Genomic DNA, 19,245 nt, shown 5'->3' with positions numbered 1-19,245 from the left:
AGCCAAACCAATCCTGAGAAAGAGTAATAAAACTGGAGGAATCACACTTTCTGATTTCAAATTAAGTTATAAAATTATAGTATCAAAACAGTATGGTATTATGTAAAAACAGACATACAGATCAGTGAAGAGATTAGAGAGTCCTGAAATATGTTTAGGTTAAGTACTATGAATCCATTAACTAATCTTTGACAAGGGTGTATGAAAGGGTAACCTCTTCAATAAACGATGTAAGGAAAACTAAATATCCACATACATAAGAATGAAACTGGGCCCTTATCTCACATCAAATACTAAAATGAACTAACAATGGACAAAAAATTAAATGCAAAACTACTTGAAGAAAAGAGGAAAAAAAGCTTCTTGACATTGGTCATGGCAATGATTATTTTGATTATGACACTCACTAAAAGCATAGGCAAGAAAAAGCAAAAATAACCAAGCAGAGCTAGATCAAACCAAAACCTGCACAGCAAAGGAAAACATTCAACAGCATAAAGGGCAGCATGCGTAACGGAAGAAAGTATTTGCAAGCCATACATCTGATAAGGGCTTAGTATTCAAAATATAAAAAAAAAAAATCCTACAACTCAATAATAAAAAAAATCAAATAATCCAATACAAATAGGTTAAGGACCTGAATAGATATTTCCGAAATAATACGTACATATGGCCAATATGCACATGCAAAGGTGCACAACATTACTGTTCATCAAGGAAATGCAAATCAAAACCACAATGAGCAACAAGCTCCTACCTGTTAGAATGGCTATTATAAAAAACACACAAAAGGTAACCCATGTTGGTAAGAATGTAAAGGAAAAGGAGCCCTTGTATATTGTTGGTGGAGATATAAATTGGTTAAGGACATTATGAAAACCAGTATGGAAATTCCCCCCAAAACTAAAAATACAACTGTGATATGACCCAGCAACCTCACTTCTGGCAAAATATGTCCAAAGAAAATGAAATTTTTATCTCAGTGAGGTATCCATACCCATGTTCACTGCAGCATTATGCATATTAGCCAAGACATGGAAGCAGCTTAAGTGTACTTTGACAACAGATGAATGGATAAAGAATAGTGTGTGTGTGTGTGTGTGTGTGTGTGTGTGTGTGTGAAGAGAGAGAGAGAGGAAGAGAGAGAGAGGGAGAGAAACACAAAGGAGTATTATGTAGTGTTAATGAAAAAGAAAATCCTGTCACTTGTGATAACATGGAGGAACCTGGAGGGCTAAATGAAATAAGCCAGACACAAAAAGACAAATACTGCATAATCTCACTTATACGTGGAATTTAAAATCATGAAACTCAGAAGCAGAGAGTAGAATGGTGGTTTGCCAGGGAAATTAGAAGATACTGGTCAAAGGAAGATGAAAGTGTTTTGGAGATCTAACAGATGGCATGGTGACAATAGTTAACAATGCTGTATTGTATACTTGAAATTTGCGGGGTGGGGGGATACAAACAGATTTCAAATTAATTTTTTTCAGTATATACTCACACACACAGTAACTATATAGAGGTGATAGATAAATTATTTAGCTTGATTGTGTTCATCTTTTCTCAATGTATACACATATCAAAACATCAAGTTGTATACCTTTAATATATATGTTTTACATTTCAAAGATATCACAACAAAGCAGTGAAAGAAAATTGTGAAGGAATAAACACTTCAGAAAGGCAATTGAACTAACCACATAAAGAATTTTTAAGTAAAGAGAGTTAGCCAATAGTTACAGAATCCCAGCATGGCTAGGAAAGGGTATGGACACCAAACACATTTTCAACATTTTTTATTCCAACAAACAGGTTTATGGGATAAACCAAGCCATAAATTGGTCCCAAACATTCAGTCATTGGCCTTCGTGGATTCTCCCCTTGAAAGAAGATCAGATCTTGGAACAAAACATTCCTCTAAGATATATGACCTGGAATATTAGAAGTCTTGGTAATACATTTAGAATAGGCTTTGGCCTCAAAAAGTAAAAGGAAGGCAACCGCAAACTCTCAAACATAAATCCCAAAATGTGAAACCTCCTTTAACACAAGGAAAAGACCACCTCGTATAAAAGACATGAAGAGTCAGGCCCACTCTGAACTTGTATATCTTTCCTTTAAACAAAAACTCAGACATTTCCAAGGAAAACAAGGCTGATAACATGCAATACTAGATGAAGAAAAACAGATTAATCCTGCTTTGGGCCTCACTTGAACTGAAAGTTCTGAAATGTCTTGAAACAAGCCTTAATTAGATGTATGACAGAGATGAGATAACTTGAAAAAAAATATTTGTTTAAGAAGCTAAACTTAACATTAACTTTTTTCTTTTGCTGTTTATTATTAGGTGGTATAGAAATTAATTGCTAACTAATGTTTATGTTAGTGTTAACTATCAATATTTTTATTGGAGAAAAATGGTTTGCAATTAAAAAACAAAAAACAAAAAACAACCCAAAAAAACTAGCCCTCTCTCCCTTAGCTCAATTATTGTGAAATGAGGTGATTAGAATGATCTTCCTCATTCCTGCGAGATAAGACTCCTTGAAGTTATTTATTTTAATTTTCTGTGTTTATATTGAGACCATTGTAGCAGCCATATCCCTTTGGAATAACATCATAATCTTACTTTTTTAGGCACCTCTATGGTGTGATGATTTTATCTTTTGTTTATCTAACAACTTTATTCAACTCAAAATTTATTAACTTTTAAAAAGTGCTTTCATAGTTTCTAGATAGGCTGCTTCTTTGGATATATAGGAATTCGACATGCCCTTCCTTTAATCCGTTGGGATTTAATAAAATATTTACATTTTTAATATATTAATTCATTCATTAAGCCACCCTACTAACTAACCTGCATATCAATGTGGCATTTCATAAAATAAAAAAAGGTCATAAAAGACCTTTAAATCTTCTTCAGTCACCAGTGCAATGGATGATATCACATTTAAGAGCATCAGCTATCTGACCCACTGCCATCTCAGATAAGGAGCAGTTTCCCCCATTGACCTTGGTCTTGGCATAGACCTACTACAGTGGTATATATCACATTAAAACACACTGTTCTTAAGAGCCTTATGCATCTGGAACTCCTTACGGGCAAAACTAAATTAACTGGCTGAAGACAAACCTAGAGCTCTCAGAGACAGATCTCCAGTATCAAATTCTAAAAAATATGCTTAAGTAATTTAGGTTGAAGGAGGATTGTTTCCACTAAAGAACATACACTAGGTAGGTCACCGAGGGAAATGAATTTGCTAAAACTGTTATTTCAGAGTATTTAATGGGAAAGGTGAGTAACTGGAAAGAGAAGAAGCAGCTTTTCTGGTTGTGGATACATTATTTAATTCACTTGAAATAAAATGAAGAACCATCATAAAGGACAAGTAGATAGAGTCTGTTTTCCAATTAAAATAAAAGCAGACATTACATAGTGCCACTTGGTTATACATTAGCAGAGTTACTCAATAAAACATAATATAATCTTATAGAAATTAGTATATGCTGTAGAAAAAAGTTGATACAGTGCCTTTCTTCAGTGCTCAATACAGGGTTTCATATAAAGAGAATTAGCAAAGCTTCAAAATCAGAAATTAGGAATATCAAGCACTGCTTACTTTCTGTGAGCCTTGGGGAAAGAATGAGGGAGATGCCAAGGGAAGATTTCTGCTCAGTATCTCCCGGGTCAGAGGTTTCCTCAGCATTAAAGACTGCCCGTTGAGAGTGAAGGATTTAATATTTAACGCTTGTCTGCATTTTCACTCTGTTTTTCCTCCACTGATTTTTGTATCCCTGTATCCACAGAACAATCAGAGAAGATGTTATCTGCTCAGAAGGTTAATCAAGCCTCCTTACAAGCTCCCAGTCCATAGGAAACATCATGAACTCCAGAAATTGAGCAGTTATCTATTGAATAAAATTGGGTATTGTAGCTCTCTTTACAATTCTACCATGTTGGTAGTAGAATAGTTTTTAGGTGGTAGAGTTAAAAATATTACAATTAAATGTGCCCTAAGAGAGCATAGGACCAGGGCTAAGAAACTTGGCCAGCAGATGGATGGGATTTATTTCAGCTGAAGTTGATTGCGTACCATTAGACTACGGCACACACATAACCCAGTTACCTGCTGGGTTCTAGAAACACATACATTCATAGTCTCTGATCTTTCCCATTCGTATAAGTTGACTGAACTAAATTTAAATGCCTACATCTGTGGAGCAGAGATGAGCGAAAAGCTATTAAGTTCATTAGCCATTATAAAACAAATATGAAAGCCATAGACCAAGCATGCCAAATTCATGGCCCACGGGCTGCATGCCTCGTTTATTTGGCTCGTGTTAGCCTTTGAGTTTGACACGCTTGCCATAGACCATCATGGTAGATTGCAAAAATGATCTCAATCCTTCACCCTCCCTACATGGCATGCTTTCCATGTAATAATTTTGCTTTCTCGCTTTGACTCTAGTCTTGGCAGATGACTTATTTGACCAACGTGCATTTAAACAAATCATAACAGGATTATTTATCTGTAACCCAGCACATGTTTTGACACCATTCTTCAATATGGGTTGTGTTGTGAGGTCAGTTTACACTCAGCTGTATGGTTCTGTCTCTCCTGTGTCAAACGACACATATGTCAATTCAGTCGTTCAGTCTGTTCTTTTCGTATTTCTTTATGTTCTTACTGGATTTGGAAATGCCATCTGTTTGGCGGCTCCTCCCTTTATCAAGTCCCTAGAAAATGGGTGGTCCACTCCACTCCCATTTTATACCTTCCTTTCTAGCCCAGTATGTGCTTAATGGATGTAATTTGAAAGTCAATTAGAGATATGTATTCCATAAATTTATAATTCTAGAATTCATATTCCATTTCACATAACACCAATATTTGGTAAAATGTGGAATGACAGAGTTTTACTTGTGATATTAATTTATTCCTTAAGTGGCTTCTCAGCCTCTCACTCAATAAAATATTCTCACAGCGTTACATTCGCTGAGCCAACATGAACGTTCCCATGCATTTCTTCCTAGCTTTGTAAGACACATGTTTTGGCTCATCCCTAAAGAACACTCAAGCATGCTAATTTGATAAAGCTGCATAATACGAACATTCCAAATTTGTACGCTTTGGCCTTGCTGGTGGATGCTTATTATCAGTTATGCCTCAGAGTGCTATCACCACGTAGCATCATGTAGTGCAGATGAAGAGAACAGGTGAAACAAAAAAAGGAAAGGTCTATTCTTCCCAGCTCAGGGATCTGGTTTGATATGAAGCTGATCTCTAAAGAAGATAAACAAATTTGGCTACAACCCAATAGACCCATCTTCCATGCAGACCCAAACATCAGAAGAGCTAAAGACCAGAATAACTCTGGTTTCCTTCAACATAGCCCCTTTGGCCATTTTTTTTTTTCCAGGGTATATCATGTCCACTGGACCTGTGTCTAGAACTAAAATAGTCTTTAGTGATCATTGGATCCAGTGAAGAAACATCTGTTGAGCTCCTAATATCTGCCAGACCCTGTGCAGGACTGGGGGCTACAAAGGAATAAGACTAGACCCTGCTTTTCAAGAAATTCTTACTCCTGCTAGAATAAGTTGACGTTTTCCTAAACTTACACCTCACCAATTTCTCCTGTTTATGAAAAGTCTAGAAGAAACAGAGGTGTATGTTTTTTCCTTCTTCTGTTTCATGCTTCATAATATGTAATAATGTTGACCACCTTTTGCTTGCCACATATAACACTTTTCATTGTAGAATAAAACCTTTCTTTGAAAAATATTACCAGGATACGTACTTTATACTTTAGAGTTTGGAGAAAAATCTACTCACAGACCACACAACTCAAGAAGTGGCTATGAATTATTATTGTAAGTAAAGACTTTCCACTGTAACACCTTGGGCCTTTTCTTTTCAGTTGAGAAGCCATTAACCACTCTCACTTCCACCTTCATCCAAACTCTCACTATGCATGCCCCGACTCCCACTGCTTATTTATTCCTCCAAAACTCCGTGTAGTCAAAATCCATGAAAATGAATGACCTTGGGAAATTTTTGGCCATTCCAATATCTAAAACACTAAACCAATATACCGTTCATTTGCAAAAAATTTGGTAACATTGGAATCCAACGTACACTTTATTTATGTTCATATCGTTGCTATTATTGTCACTATGATTAAAACAGCAAAAAAATATAATAGAGAGCTAAAGGTACTAGGTCCATTTCTGTTAAGTTCTCCTCTTAGTTCTAACCTTCAACATTATCAAAATTTGCTTGGTAAACGGGATAATTTGTGTATTGCTTATTATATGAGTGCATAAAATACCTAGCTGAAGATAGACATATTTAATTATTTGTACATTCTTTCCACCCCTTCATCTGGATTTGTTTGCAACAAGAAGCTCTGCGTAACCCCAACCACAAGAGCAGGTCTTGAGCCTGCTGCCTCTGGGCCTTACAAAGGCCCCCGGTGGGTATAGGACTTACTTGCTGCTAAGACAGCGTCTTAATGAGTAGGAGGCGCCCCCACCGCAGGTGCGTGAACATTCACTCCATGAGCCCCAGGCGTCCCACAGGCTGTCCCTGTCCTCCTCGGAGCGTGTTGTTCTGGAGCTCTGTGGGAAACAAGAGGATGATCAGTCTCAGGTCCCCAACGAACCTTGAAACACATGACCTCACACGCTGGTGGCCTGTACGCCTGTACATGGTGGGCTTTCTGGGGAGGAAAGCATGCATCTGCTTCTTTCCGACGTAGTAATGTATGTATGTTAGGGGAGAAGACTATTTCAGCTTAGGAACCCTAGGTAATGACTAATAGAGTACATGGAAAAGGGGGCCAAAAAGAAGAATCTGGCTTAGTGGGAGGTAAATTGCAAGAAAGTCACAATTTTGGCCAGAGTTCATGAGTCAACTTTTCATCTCTTTGTGAGGAGAGAAGCTGCTCTCAGGGAGGCTTCTGCTCTGGGAAACTGGGCATGTGCATACCAGCACTGCTTTCCAGAACAGCTGTTTATGCAACTGACAGTGTTTTTTTTTTTGTTTGTTTTGTGTGTTTTTTTGTCTTTTTTTTTAAAGAAGCAGTGTTATTCTCAGTTTTCAGATTTGTTCATGAAAGTAACTGCATGCAGTGACTTTAGCAGAGACTGATTCAGACAGATTGACACTTGTTACTGACAAACTTCCCCATGAAAGCTTCATCTGCTGTCAGGAAAGTTGTTACACACAGGCCTAATGTTGTGCTTCACGTTTCATACACGGAAGAATCAAGGATAAAATCTGCGCTATGGTAAATAGAACAGGCTCTGGAGTTAAAACTGTTCAGTTTGAATATGGATTCTGGTTTTTACTGTGTGTCCTTGAACTTCCCTACACTTCAATTTCTCTTTTTAGAAAAGGGTGATAATGTTGTAACTACACTACCTCCCATGTACACACACACACACACACACACACACACACACACAATAGGAAGATTAGCTAAATGAACTTAGCCTAGAATTAGTTCCAGAGTAAAGCAATCAATTATAAATAGTACCCGTGTTATTATAAATTGAGAATGTCACATATGTATTTACATAGTTATGCTAGTCTTCTGGGTTATAATAACAAAATACCAGCCTGGGTAGCTTAAAAACAATAGAAATTAATTTTCTCACAGTTTTGGAAGATAAAAGCCCAAGACAAGGATGCCAGCATGGTTAGTCCCTGGTGAGAACTCTCCTTGTGGGTTGTAGATGGCTGACTTCTCACTGTGTGCTCACACAATGGAGTGTGAGCAAACTCACTGGTGTTACCTCTGAAAAGAGCACTAATCCCATCATGAGGGCCCTACCCTCATGACCTCAGCTAACCCTAATCACCACCCATAGAACCCATCTCCAAATATCATTATATTGAGACTTCAACATATGAGGGGGTGAGACCAAACTCAATTCAATCCATAGCAACAGTTCTACAAATAGCTATGTAAATTGTGGCCAAATCATTTTACTGAATAAATTTGATAACTGAATATTAAAGGTGGTAGCTTATCATGTTAATCAAAGACATACATAGGACAAATATTTGAAATTTCAAAACTATATTTATAAAAACCAAATCATTAAGAAAATGTGCATGTCAGGCAATATGGCAATTTCATGTTCTTTTTTCTCCCTTAAGAAAGAGTGTAGAATACTGGGAAAGCCTGGGACAGAGAGTGACAGAAGGGTAACTGCTCATAAAGCACTTGAAAACTTGACATGATGTAAGTCAACATCACCAGCACACAGCAAGCTCATAAATGATAGCTCTTATTAGCATGTTTAAATTATTTTCTCATGCCCTGCCTAGTCATACTTAGGGTTATGTATGCAGGAGAGGCCTCTGGAAAAAGCAAAGAATATCCTCTCCTCTCCAGAAAACTAAATCAGTTGCTGTGGGGCTCAGGTGCCAACTTGATAACTTCTTGTAAGTTTTAAACCTGTTTCAAATTAAGCCAGAACATGGCCTTAGAGTGCTGTATCAAGGGTTGGTTAATTGGCATGTGCTTTATTTAGATTGTTAAGTCATTTCCAGGGCCGATAGATAGTGGTTGAGAGCAGGGATAGTGGGCCTGCTCAGCCTGGGGTAGAATACTGATCTAGAGAATCCTGAGGTCTCTTTATGATTCAGTTATTTCTAAATCATAAAATGGAGATAATAAAGATACTCACATCCCTGAAACATTATGAGGATTAAAATAGTTAATATGTATTTATATGCATGTATGCATAACCTATGGACACAGATAGTAGTGCATTAAAGGCCTGGGGTGGGGAAGGAGCCAGGTTGAGGAAGGTAATGGGGCAAAAATGGGGGACCATCTGTAATACTCTCAATAATAAAGATACATTTAAAAAATATATAAAAAGCACATAAAGTGGAAACAACCCAAATGTCCATGGGTAGATGAATGAATAAATAAATAAATAAATTGTGGTATAAACATATAATGGAATATTATTCAGCCTTAAAGAGGAAGGAGATTCTGACACATGCTATAACATGATTGAAGTTTTGAGGACATTATGCTCAGTGAAAATAAGCCCAACACAAAAGGACAGATATGATATGATTCCACCTATATGAGGTACCTAGAGCAGTCAAATTCATAGAGAAAAAATTAGAATGGTGGTTGCTAGGGGATGGAGAAATGGAGGAAAGGAGATGGATACAGAGTTTCAGTTTGAAAAGATGAAAATAATTCTGGAAATAGGAGGTCTTGGTGGTTGCACAATAATGTGAATGTAGTTTCATGCCACTAAACTATATACAAATGATCAAAATTGTAACTTTCATGTTATGCATATTATACCAAAACAAAAAAGCAAATACACACATATATTTTAAAAAGCTCATGGGAACTAAATAATAAACACTGTATAAGCATTGGATGCTATTATCATTTGACACTAGAGGCCTGGTGCATGAATTCATACAAGGGTGGCATCACTTGGCCTGGCTGGCAATTGAGGCCTATAGGGGGCGGGGGAGCTGGCCAGTGTTGGGAGGGACCCCGGGAGGTAGGCCAGCTGGCCCCCAGATCAGGGCCTATGGAGAGGGCCAGTGGGCTGGGGGGAGGGACCGAGGAAGGTTGGCCAGTGGGGAGTAGGGGGTGAGGAGGCTGCTGGAGGTTGGCCAGCAGTGGGAGGGGCCATGGAAGATTGGCTTTGGGAGCATACTGACAATCTGAGCAGCAGCTACTGCATTTAGTGTTTGCCCCCTGGTGGTCAATGTGTGTCATAGCGACTGTCCGATCAGTCATTCATTCAGTTGTATCAATTGCTTAGGCATATATATATATATATATATATATATATATATATATATATTACTTATTCACATAATTTATAAACATATTTGGGCTCAAAAAGGCTCTAGGAGGTATACGTATTTTTCTTCTTTTTCCTGAGTCTAGTTGAGACACTACTCCTAAGGGATCATCTCTGAAAATCCTGACTTTCCCGCAGCAGAACCTCCCAGAGACCTACCACATTGCTTGGCCTGGAAACCTGACCTGCCAGGAGTTTGAGGTGGCATAGAATGGGTAGCAGAAACACACTGGTTATTGCAAAGCCTGGCCTTCCTAAAGGAAGTATTTATTGAGGTTTAGGATTAATAAAATCAGTCTCTACTCTTGGCAATGTGGGGTACTCTGTTTCCAGAGCTTCATTAAGTAGTGAGGCAAAGAAAGCTTTTGGCCATTGAAGTATACCAAGCCTCTTCTCCATACACCTATTAAATCATCCCTCGGATATTAAAAAAGTTTGTGCTGCATCTCCTCACTCTTTGGTTGCTTGCTCTGTGTGACTGGAACATGGCTCTGCTGAGACAATACTTGCCTGATACAGCAACTATTTGTGTGACAAACATACCTCGTACAAGCCAGTTTCCCTCATTTTATTAAAATTAAATATGACTGAGATAAAAACCATCATCACAAATGCTAGGATTCATGAAATAATTAAAATGACCAAGATGAATGATAATGTCTAATTACTACAGCTGCAAGATAAATAAATAAACATTTAAAAAATCCACATGAGACATTCCCTTGTGAACTCCATTCCCATGTGAGATAAGAACACCAGAATGCCAAATCTTGGGGAGGTTTCTCTTTGGCTGCTCTGTGTATAAGATATTTAGGAAATAATGTGGAATTGAGATTTTGGTTTTCTAGATAAGCAAATTGTTTCATACTCTGTGGGGAAGTTGCTTGATCTTTTTCATGTGCCTTGTTAAAGAGCACGGAGGTGAGATCTCACTGGCTAACCATCTTCCCTCATCACAAGTTTCAGCATGACTAGACATGCCCAGTGCACACATTTCTTGGAAAGAGATTGCACAATATCCCAGAAGCCGGTCATGAGCCTATTTCTCAAGCTGAAACGAACGATTCATTTCAACTGGACCCAGGTTCCATGTTAGAAAATGTAAAGTGGTTTTTCTCATCTTTAGCTGTGCTAGCTTTTTACATCTATAATCCAAAATGGCATCTCAGCAATGCCTTTCAGGTCATTTAAGACCCAGAAGTATTTGCTTATTACAGTTCTAAGAGGGCCTTCCATAGAAACAATGTCTGTGCCTGCTTCAGGTGGGACCTGTGCTTATTTCTCTCTTACTTTAGACTGTGCAGTCCTCTTCCTTCCACAGTAAGCAGTTTTAAAGAGTAAAATTTTTGAATTGCATGTAGCAAGAGAAACTGAAGCAGAGGGAAATAATGACTTTCCTAAAAGCAATGATGATTCCTTTTGAGCTTAAATTTCTAAGGTTTCCTAACAGACCCCAGTTACTCAATTTAAAAAAATTCTAGCTATTTCTAAATCTTTGGTGCCACATGATGATCTTCGAATGTAGTACTGATGACGACTTCTAAATCAACTACTTATTAAAAAGTCATCAACTCCCCAGTTCCATCCATCCATTGCTCCTGGTCAGTTAAGTGGCTCTACACCTCAGGCAAGGCCAATTGCATGCAATGTACAGGCATGCCTTATTTTATTGTGCTCTGCCTTATTGCACTTCACAGACGTGTTTTTGCAAATGGAAGAAAAAACCCTTCACAAACAAAAAGATTACAACTTGCTTTATTGCCATGCACTCTTTACTGCGGTGGTCTGGAGGAGAACCTGCAATATCTCTGAGGTATGCCTCTAGATTGTGGCCATAGGTCATTAAATACCTCCTAGGAATATCAGAAGAAAATTAAAAGAGCTTCTCTAAATCCATCGACCTCAGAATGGTGTCATTTCCTCGCCATTACTGGCTTATCTAAATGTGGTTTGCAGCTGATAGTTTTGCGGTTGACTTCAGGGCCAAATGTAGCAACCAAGTCTCAGGTGATCAGCTTCAAGCCTGACAGCTACAAGTAGTTAAACACGTTGAGTAATCACATGAAGCTATAGTTTCCCTGCATCTCGCTGCCCAGCAGACACTTAACCTTAGAATGACCTCCCCTGAACCACTTTATCCAGAAACCGCTTTCCCTGGGACCTGGACAGGTTATCAAGGACGTATGAAAGATGTTGTAGGATGAAGCACAAATTAGCAATAAAAAGACTCTAGAGTTATATTTGCTCCCCCATACACATACACAGAGATCTTGGAAAAATATTTTTTCCAAATGTTATAACAAGAGGTCAGGATGCACAGAGCTAAATGAAAACGAAAGTAGGTGCCGAGGAAATGGATGATAGGTTTTTGTAAAACTGAAATCATACAACAGATGACGTTCTATTATAAGCAAAGTGTTTTTCAGACATCGACAGATCCTCAAAGGTAGCAACATGCATCACGGAAAGAGGCAAGGAATGGTTCTTACTGTTTTCAAGATCAGCAAGAAGGCACTTGAGTCCCTGGCTTTTCTCTCCTCCCAGACAGACAGCATGTAGCATAAGCCATCTGGAGCTGTGTATGGGACAGTATAAAGTGGATGTCACACACCTCTACATTAAAAAGAGGGGGCGAGGCCCCCATGGGTGAGAGAACCGTGTTTCGCCTGATGTGACCGTGCAAAGTGGAGAAATCTATATACAGAAACATCCTGTCCGTGGACCAGGCTCTGGAAATGAATGTGCAGATGCCATTTTTAGCTCCCCTACACATCAGGTCTCCATAAATCTTATCTAATCCTTGGCTTCTCCAACGATGCGGAATACTGGCTCTGCCGCCAACCGTGCGTGGTAGGGGTTGTGCTTCCCTGCTCCTGAGGGCTCACAGACGCTAAGTAGTAACCGGGCTCTTGTAAAAGTCCATTAGCTTTTTGATGTACTTTCTTAAAGAGCGGGGTGTGTGGATACTGAGGCATGAGCCTTCCCAGATATGTGCTGCTGGCTTTGCTGAGGAAATTCGGATCATCTGGTTCTTATCACAGCTGCACTGCTGGGGAATATGATGAACTGCCAGTGACACAGCACACGGTCTTTCGGAGGCCACTGCCTGAAGCTGTCCCTGGCTACCGAGGAGAAAAGTCAATCCCGTAACACAGTGTAAAAGCTATCTGGGCACTGGAGGCCTCTCGGGTACCTGTCTTCCTTTTCCTTTCACTGTGAGTGTGTACACACACACACACACACACACACACACACAGCCCTTTCACATTCCTGGTAGGGCACCTACTTTGCACCAAAGCTTAGAGGATTGGTGATGACGGAAAAATGCCGGGATTTACTCAGTATCTATGTGCCAGGAAGGATGCCAGAATTTACACAAATGATCATATTTAATACTCACAATGAGCCATGTCAAGTTAGGAATCCCCCTTCCCCCCAACCCTCACCCCCCCTTTACAAATAAGAGAATTGAGGCTCACAGAAGTTGAACCACCTGCATTGTGGTGCAGGAGAAAGAGCACAGACTTGGGAGTCAGACAGACTAGTCATATTCTAGCCCAGTGGTCGGCAAACTCATTAGTCAACAGAGCCAAATATCAGCAGTACAATGATTGAAATTTCTTTTGAGAACCAAGCTTTTTAAACTTAAACTTCTTATAATGCCACTTCTTCAAAATAGGCTTGCCCAGGTCATGGTATTTTGTGGAAGAGCCACACTCAAGGGGCCAAAGAGCCACATGTGGCTCGAGAGCCACAGTTTGCCGACCACGGTTCTAGTGAACTTAACTTAGGTACATCATCCTATCTCTTTGAGTCAGTTTCTTCATCTGTAAAATGGGAACATTGATATTTCTCTTACTAGAAAGAGAAATACCAAGGTGATTTATGAAGGTTTACCAAGAGAACGTATATAAAGCACATGTAGTATATAGTTTCTAGTATGTTAGTGTTATTTTCTCTCTCTACTCAAGTTGCAAATGCACACACAAACACGTATGTACACACACACACCTGTCACATAGCTAGTACCTGGTGCAAACATATTTTATATGCATATCTGATAACATTCCATGCTGTCTAGCTTCAAATTTTGACCTTCCTTTCCATTTTAAACAGTATTTATCAGTGCATGGATTTTTTTTTTTTTTTAAAGGACAACAACAACCAACGTTGCTGATTTTCTTTTAAAAATTACTTTGTCCTCAGAATTCTTTCCAAACCTAGGAATAACAACTTGGACATGGAATTGAGACAGCTTCATGACTTTTTAGAAAACAAAAACCTGACTCTGCTCAGTGTCAAATGCTTCAGTAAGGTTTTCATTTCAGAATGCTGATAAATTGATTTTTTTGCATTCTATCCAAGGGCAAGGCTGGATTATGGCTCATCTGGGAAAGTGCTAAGAAACCTCTGGGCAGTTTTGGAGCACTCCACCAGAATACAATTTCACAGCCAGCTGAATTAAAATCTATAATTGCTAATATAAGCAAAGATTAGAATTCAGGAAATTTGCGACTGGTTGTGGAATATTTTGAGCCAGCTTATCTCAAGGAAAGGCACAGTAAAACATTCTATCACTGTCTGTATTACTTTAAAAGCATACTCTTAACAAATAGAAATACTCTGCTTTGTTGTAATGCTAATAGGATATTAATAAAAATATCACCATGCATTTTTTTCTGATAGAAATTTTAAGTTTGGATGAAAACATATATACATATATGTGTATACATATACATATTGGTGGGGTACCTCTTATAGACTATCTATCTCTCTATCTTAGAAGATTTATACTAGAAATAGCCTGTCAGCATGGTTTTTCTTTTCTAGAATCATTTGCTCAATGATAACAACAATAACAGCCAAACATGTGTACCTAGGGGCTGGGCTGCTCAATTAGAAAGCTCAAAGCAGTAATTCCATTACTTTCACAAAGGCAAATTGTGCAATAGGAGAATTGTATCCTATAGAATCTGCAATAATTTAAAAAATCATTTATCTCAAGTTAGCTCCTACTTTCTCAATATTTTGTCTAATCTGTAGTCATTTGATGTCATATCCATGCATTATTAATGTGCAAGGTTTAGTCCAGAGTAAATGAAACTTAGAATAACACTTTGTAGCACTCCAGAATTATCATTGCAAGTAACAAATATCTCCCCAACTACATTGCAAACTATGAGGAAAAGGATGATGCTTTCTACTTTTGAGCTCCTTATAGTTGCTTTCTCATGAATTTTCTTGTCTAATTGAAATAACTCCTATGTATGTCATTTAAGAGAAAGTGAAGAGATTTGGACAAAACAGGGTAGGGCATAGTTGTGAGTATGCCATGGAGTTTATTCTTATATTACTTATCAACTATTGTATTATTTTCTATATGAACAACTATAAACCTACTTTTGCCCACCCCTGCATATAGTAGATGGTGAAATGCTTTGAGGTTTGTCATTTGATTCTCAAATATATATATATAGGGCATGGAATACACATGGGTGTAGTAGGGTCAGGGGGGCAATGAAAAAAAAAGGTGGGGGAGAGAGAGAGAGACTAGAAGAAGAGGAGGAGGGAGAGAAATCTAGTTATTTATTATATAAGAAGCAAGTAGTTTCAAGTTCTGGAATTTCCTTCTTTTCTCCAGTTCTAACCTGTATCACCCTTCCTTCCCCCTTTCTTACTAGGATATCAGTTTTGTCAAAAAGCAATAGTTCTTTCGATTACCATATCTGAGTCTCTTCCGTAGATAACATTTCCCTGTAGTTTTAACCTGTAACTTGTAGCTGTACGCTACTGCTTGACAAACTGAAACCATTTTCCAGGTTTTGAAGTTAGGCAGGAAATCATTTTGAGGATTTATTCTGGTCCTGATACTTTTCCTTCATCAATGTGAAGCAAACCTTCAAGAGTCCCAGGAATCCAGCAGCACCATGCTTGTCTAGCATAGACTCAGGCTGATAACCAACAGATTTCTTTAGGGTCTATACCCTGCTAAATGCTCCGGGGCAGAAAGCCTTGTAAGAAAGGCACAAAAGACAAGCAGAAAGTTGACTTGCTGCTTTGAAAGGATGATCTCCCATCCAGGTTTACTATTTTGAATAGCTCTCCTCTTAGATTCTCGGTTTCTACTAGTGATTGTCTATCAGCTCCAGAGCTCACTGCCCCAAAGAGTCTCCTTCTCAGCTTTTAGGGGGACCTGTCTGTTGCTTTCTTGTGAATATTAAGGTCTCACACTTCAATGCTTATGTTTCTGCTTCTGCTCACTCCCCTGAGTCCTGCCTGGTGCAGCAATGCTGCTCAGAGAGTTTATAATTTAATGGGGGAAGAAGAATAAAATAGTTGACTGCTCAGTGTCCTCTCTCTTTAATCAGACACCAAGTCTTATCAATGCCATTTCAAAATGCTTCTCTCTTCCATGCCCATCCTCTCCATCCTTATTTTCACTGCCTTCATTCTGGTTCTGGGATTTCCTGCTGGAATTTCGCAGACTAGGCTTTCCATCTGACTTTTTTTTTTTTTACCTCCAGCCTCTCCTTCTACCAGTCTGCCCTCCATATAGCTGCCAGTTATCTTTCTACAATAGATTACAGAGCTAACCTGTTCACTCCCTAACAGACTCTCCATGGTTCCACTCCCTATAGCTGGTAGCATCTAGTAATGGATTCCAGATGGACTGTGAGGACTCAGGAACTGTGTGCAACATTTGGGCGTATGTGTGTTATTATCATATTTCTGAAAAGAGGAGTCATAGCTTTCGTCAGATTCTCCAAAAAAGGTTAAGAATTATTGAGTAGAGGATAATGTCCAAGTTATTAGTGTGGCATACAACACCCTTCCTAACCAGTCCTGAAATTAACATTTTAAACTCATCTCTGCTGCTCCCGATCACTCATGTCCTCTACTTTCCAGTGATGGGGGACTGCTCAGCAAAACAGCCTGCATAGGGCCAAAACCGGTTTGGCTCAGTAGATAGAGTGTTGGCCTGTGGACTGAAAGGTCCCAGGTTCAATTCCGGTCAAGGGCATATACCTTGGTTGTGGGCACATTCCCAGTGGGGGATGTGCAGGAGGCAGCTCATGGATATTTCTAACTCTCTATCCCTTTCCCTTCCTCTCTGTAAAAAATCAATAAAATACATTTTAAAAAACCAAACCAAAACAAAACAAAACAAAAAAACACAACAAACAAACAGAAAAAACAGCCTGCATGGAGACCTTCGATATTCTGATCCTGCTACTGCCTAGATTTCCTTCTTCTCCGTCCTCCTCACATCTTTTTACTATCTTTGACTTGTATACCCCTGCTCCTGCTTTAAGATGCAGCTGCAAAGTCATCTTTGTGTACTTTGAGCTAGGACTTTATATACATGGCTGTTTTATAATTTGTCAGCCACTGTACTGAAGTTACTTGTTTACACATCTATGCTGAGGAATGGGCTGTGAGTTTCTTGGGGGCCATGACAAAGATGTGCTCAGAGCTTTGTAGAACACCGGATATGTAATCAGTCTCAGTGCATAGTCACTGAATGAATAATTAACACAGAAAGGCTCAGGCAAGTTGTAACTTAATTCATAATGGCTGTCAGCTTTCACTCTCAAGAGTTCATATGCATTCGGATTCTCTAAAGACAGAAAGGATATATATATATTTATACACACACACACACACACACATATATATATATATCCTTTGTATATATCTATATGTATATATATGTACATATATTTATATATCTCTCAATATAGGTAGATACAGATATATAGATATAGATATGGATATATAGATATATAAGATGCAGATAAGCAGGAGATGGAAGAGAAAAAATTAATCAGATCCATCAGATCAAAAGATCATATTTCTGCTGATTCATGTCTTTTTATTCCAGCTTTAAATTTGTCCAACTGTTTAAAGCTGAAAAATGATTATTAACCTGTCACATCTTGCCTTAATCTAGCCTAACCCAAGTCCTATATGTCTATCTGCCAAAGAGCCCTCATCACTGAGTAAACAATAGTCAGTTCTTCTGCAATATTTGGAAAGCATGATTTGTGGAGATGTGTGTGCTACAATTTGGAGGGAATGAAGATAAGTGGGTAAAGGAGCCTGACTTAAAGGCATAGACCACTAACAATAAAATTGTCAAATATTATCAAACCATATTCCCATAAATGAAAAAAATAAGAACAGAACAGATACTCACAGATCACAGAAAACTTTAAGTAATTAGGAAAAAAATGACTTGATAGAAACAAGTTTTGATTCAGGTTTTCAAGTAAGTGTGTGGGACTGGTGAGAGTATATTTTCATTAGATCCCATGTGAAGATAAATCTAAAAAATCAAATCATAGTGCTCTGATGTTTGAAAGAAATTAATGGAGGCAAAATGTTGACAAAAGCTGGAAGATAGGGACTATGTGATGATTAGCCCTTACACCCTTGATGGCTAACGTGGGCCGGATAGAGATCATTGTTCAATGAATGTTCAGTGTTTAACCTATTCTTTTGTGAGCACTTTTACTTTTAAAATGTTTCATTAAATGGACATGCATAATATTAATGGCAAAAACTTCTAAACAGGAACACAGGCTGGACTTGGCCATCATGGAATTTTAGGCCACTGAGTTTCCTATAGCTCAATTCACTCATTTGCACAAGGAGAAATTTTGGCCTGATCTTTTCCAAAGACATCCCTAGTCATAAAAAGTCCATGATTCTAAATTACCCTATCTTATTAGAGCATATTAACATATCAATTTCTAACCTATAAAATGAGACATGAACATTTGCTTAATTTTAACTCATAAGGTTGGTGGGCCAATTATTTTAAAAAGAAAAGTGCTAAAATATGAAAGGGTTGACCTGTACAATTGTTGAGTGAAATTCAAGTAGAGATGATCCTATTGCTTCAGCTCTAAAAATTGTTTAATTAAAAAAAAAATTCTAGAAACAGAGATTCTCTATTGGAACTTTTTCTTTCTTTTCTTTTTTTTAAAACATGTTTTTATTGATTTCAGAGAGGAAAAGAGAGGGAGAGAGAGATAGAAACATCAATGATGAGAGGGAATCATTGATTGGCTGCCTCCTGCATGCCCCCCAACTGGGGATCAAGCCCACAATCCTAGAACGTGCCCTTGACCAGAATGGAACCTCAATCCCTCTTCAGTACCCAGGCTGACACTCTACCCACTGAGCCAAACCAGTTAGGGCAGGACTCTTTTTTTCTTTACTTAAACAATTGCCAGCATCCAGAAGCTCTGTCAAATTCTAGGTATTTAGGAATAAAAAAAGAAATGCTAAATTATACTCTGTACTTTTTATTGATCAGTGTGTACTATTTAAATCTTTGAAAAAGGGCAAATACTTGTAAGCAACAGTTTATCAAGAGA

The 19,245-nt window shown here is 38.3% G+C and overlaps 1 protein-coding gene across 3 annotated transcripts in view; it reads right to left on the bottom strand.

Moving 5' to 3' along the window:
* Positions 1–19,245, bottom strand: part of ADAMTSL1 (ADAMTS like 1) — an 849,328-nt gene that overhangs the window by 345,419 nt on the left and 484,664 nt on the right. For all 3 annotated transcript variants that reach the window (XM_036434138.2, XM_036434136.2, XM_036434139.2), the window contains one exon: positions 6,498–6,625. In XM_036434138.2, the coding sequence (XP_036290031.1) occupies positions 6,498–6,625 (128 nt within the window). The remainder of the gene's footprint in view (positions 1–6,497; positions 6,626–19,245) is intronic.

This window comes from Pipistrellus kuhlii, unplaced genomic scaffold, assembly GCF_014108245.1.
Source record: "Pipistrellus kuhlii isolate mPipKuh1 unplaced genomic scaffold, mPipKuh1.p scaffold_m20_p_12, whole genome shotgun sequence".
Classification (NCBI taxonomy): Eukaryota; Metazoa; Chordata; class Mammalia; order Chiroptera; family Vespertilionidae; genus Pipistrellus; species Pipistrellus kuhlii.
This window is presented reverse-complemented; position numbering and strand designations above follow the sequence as displayed.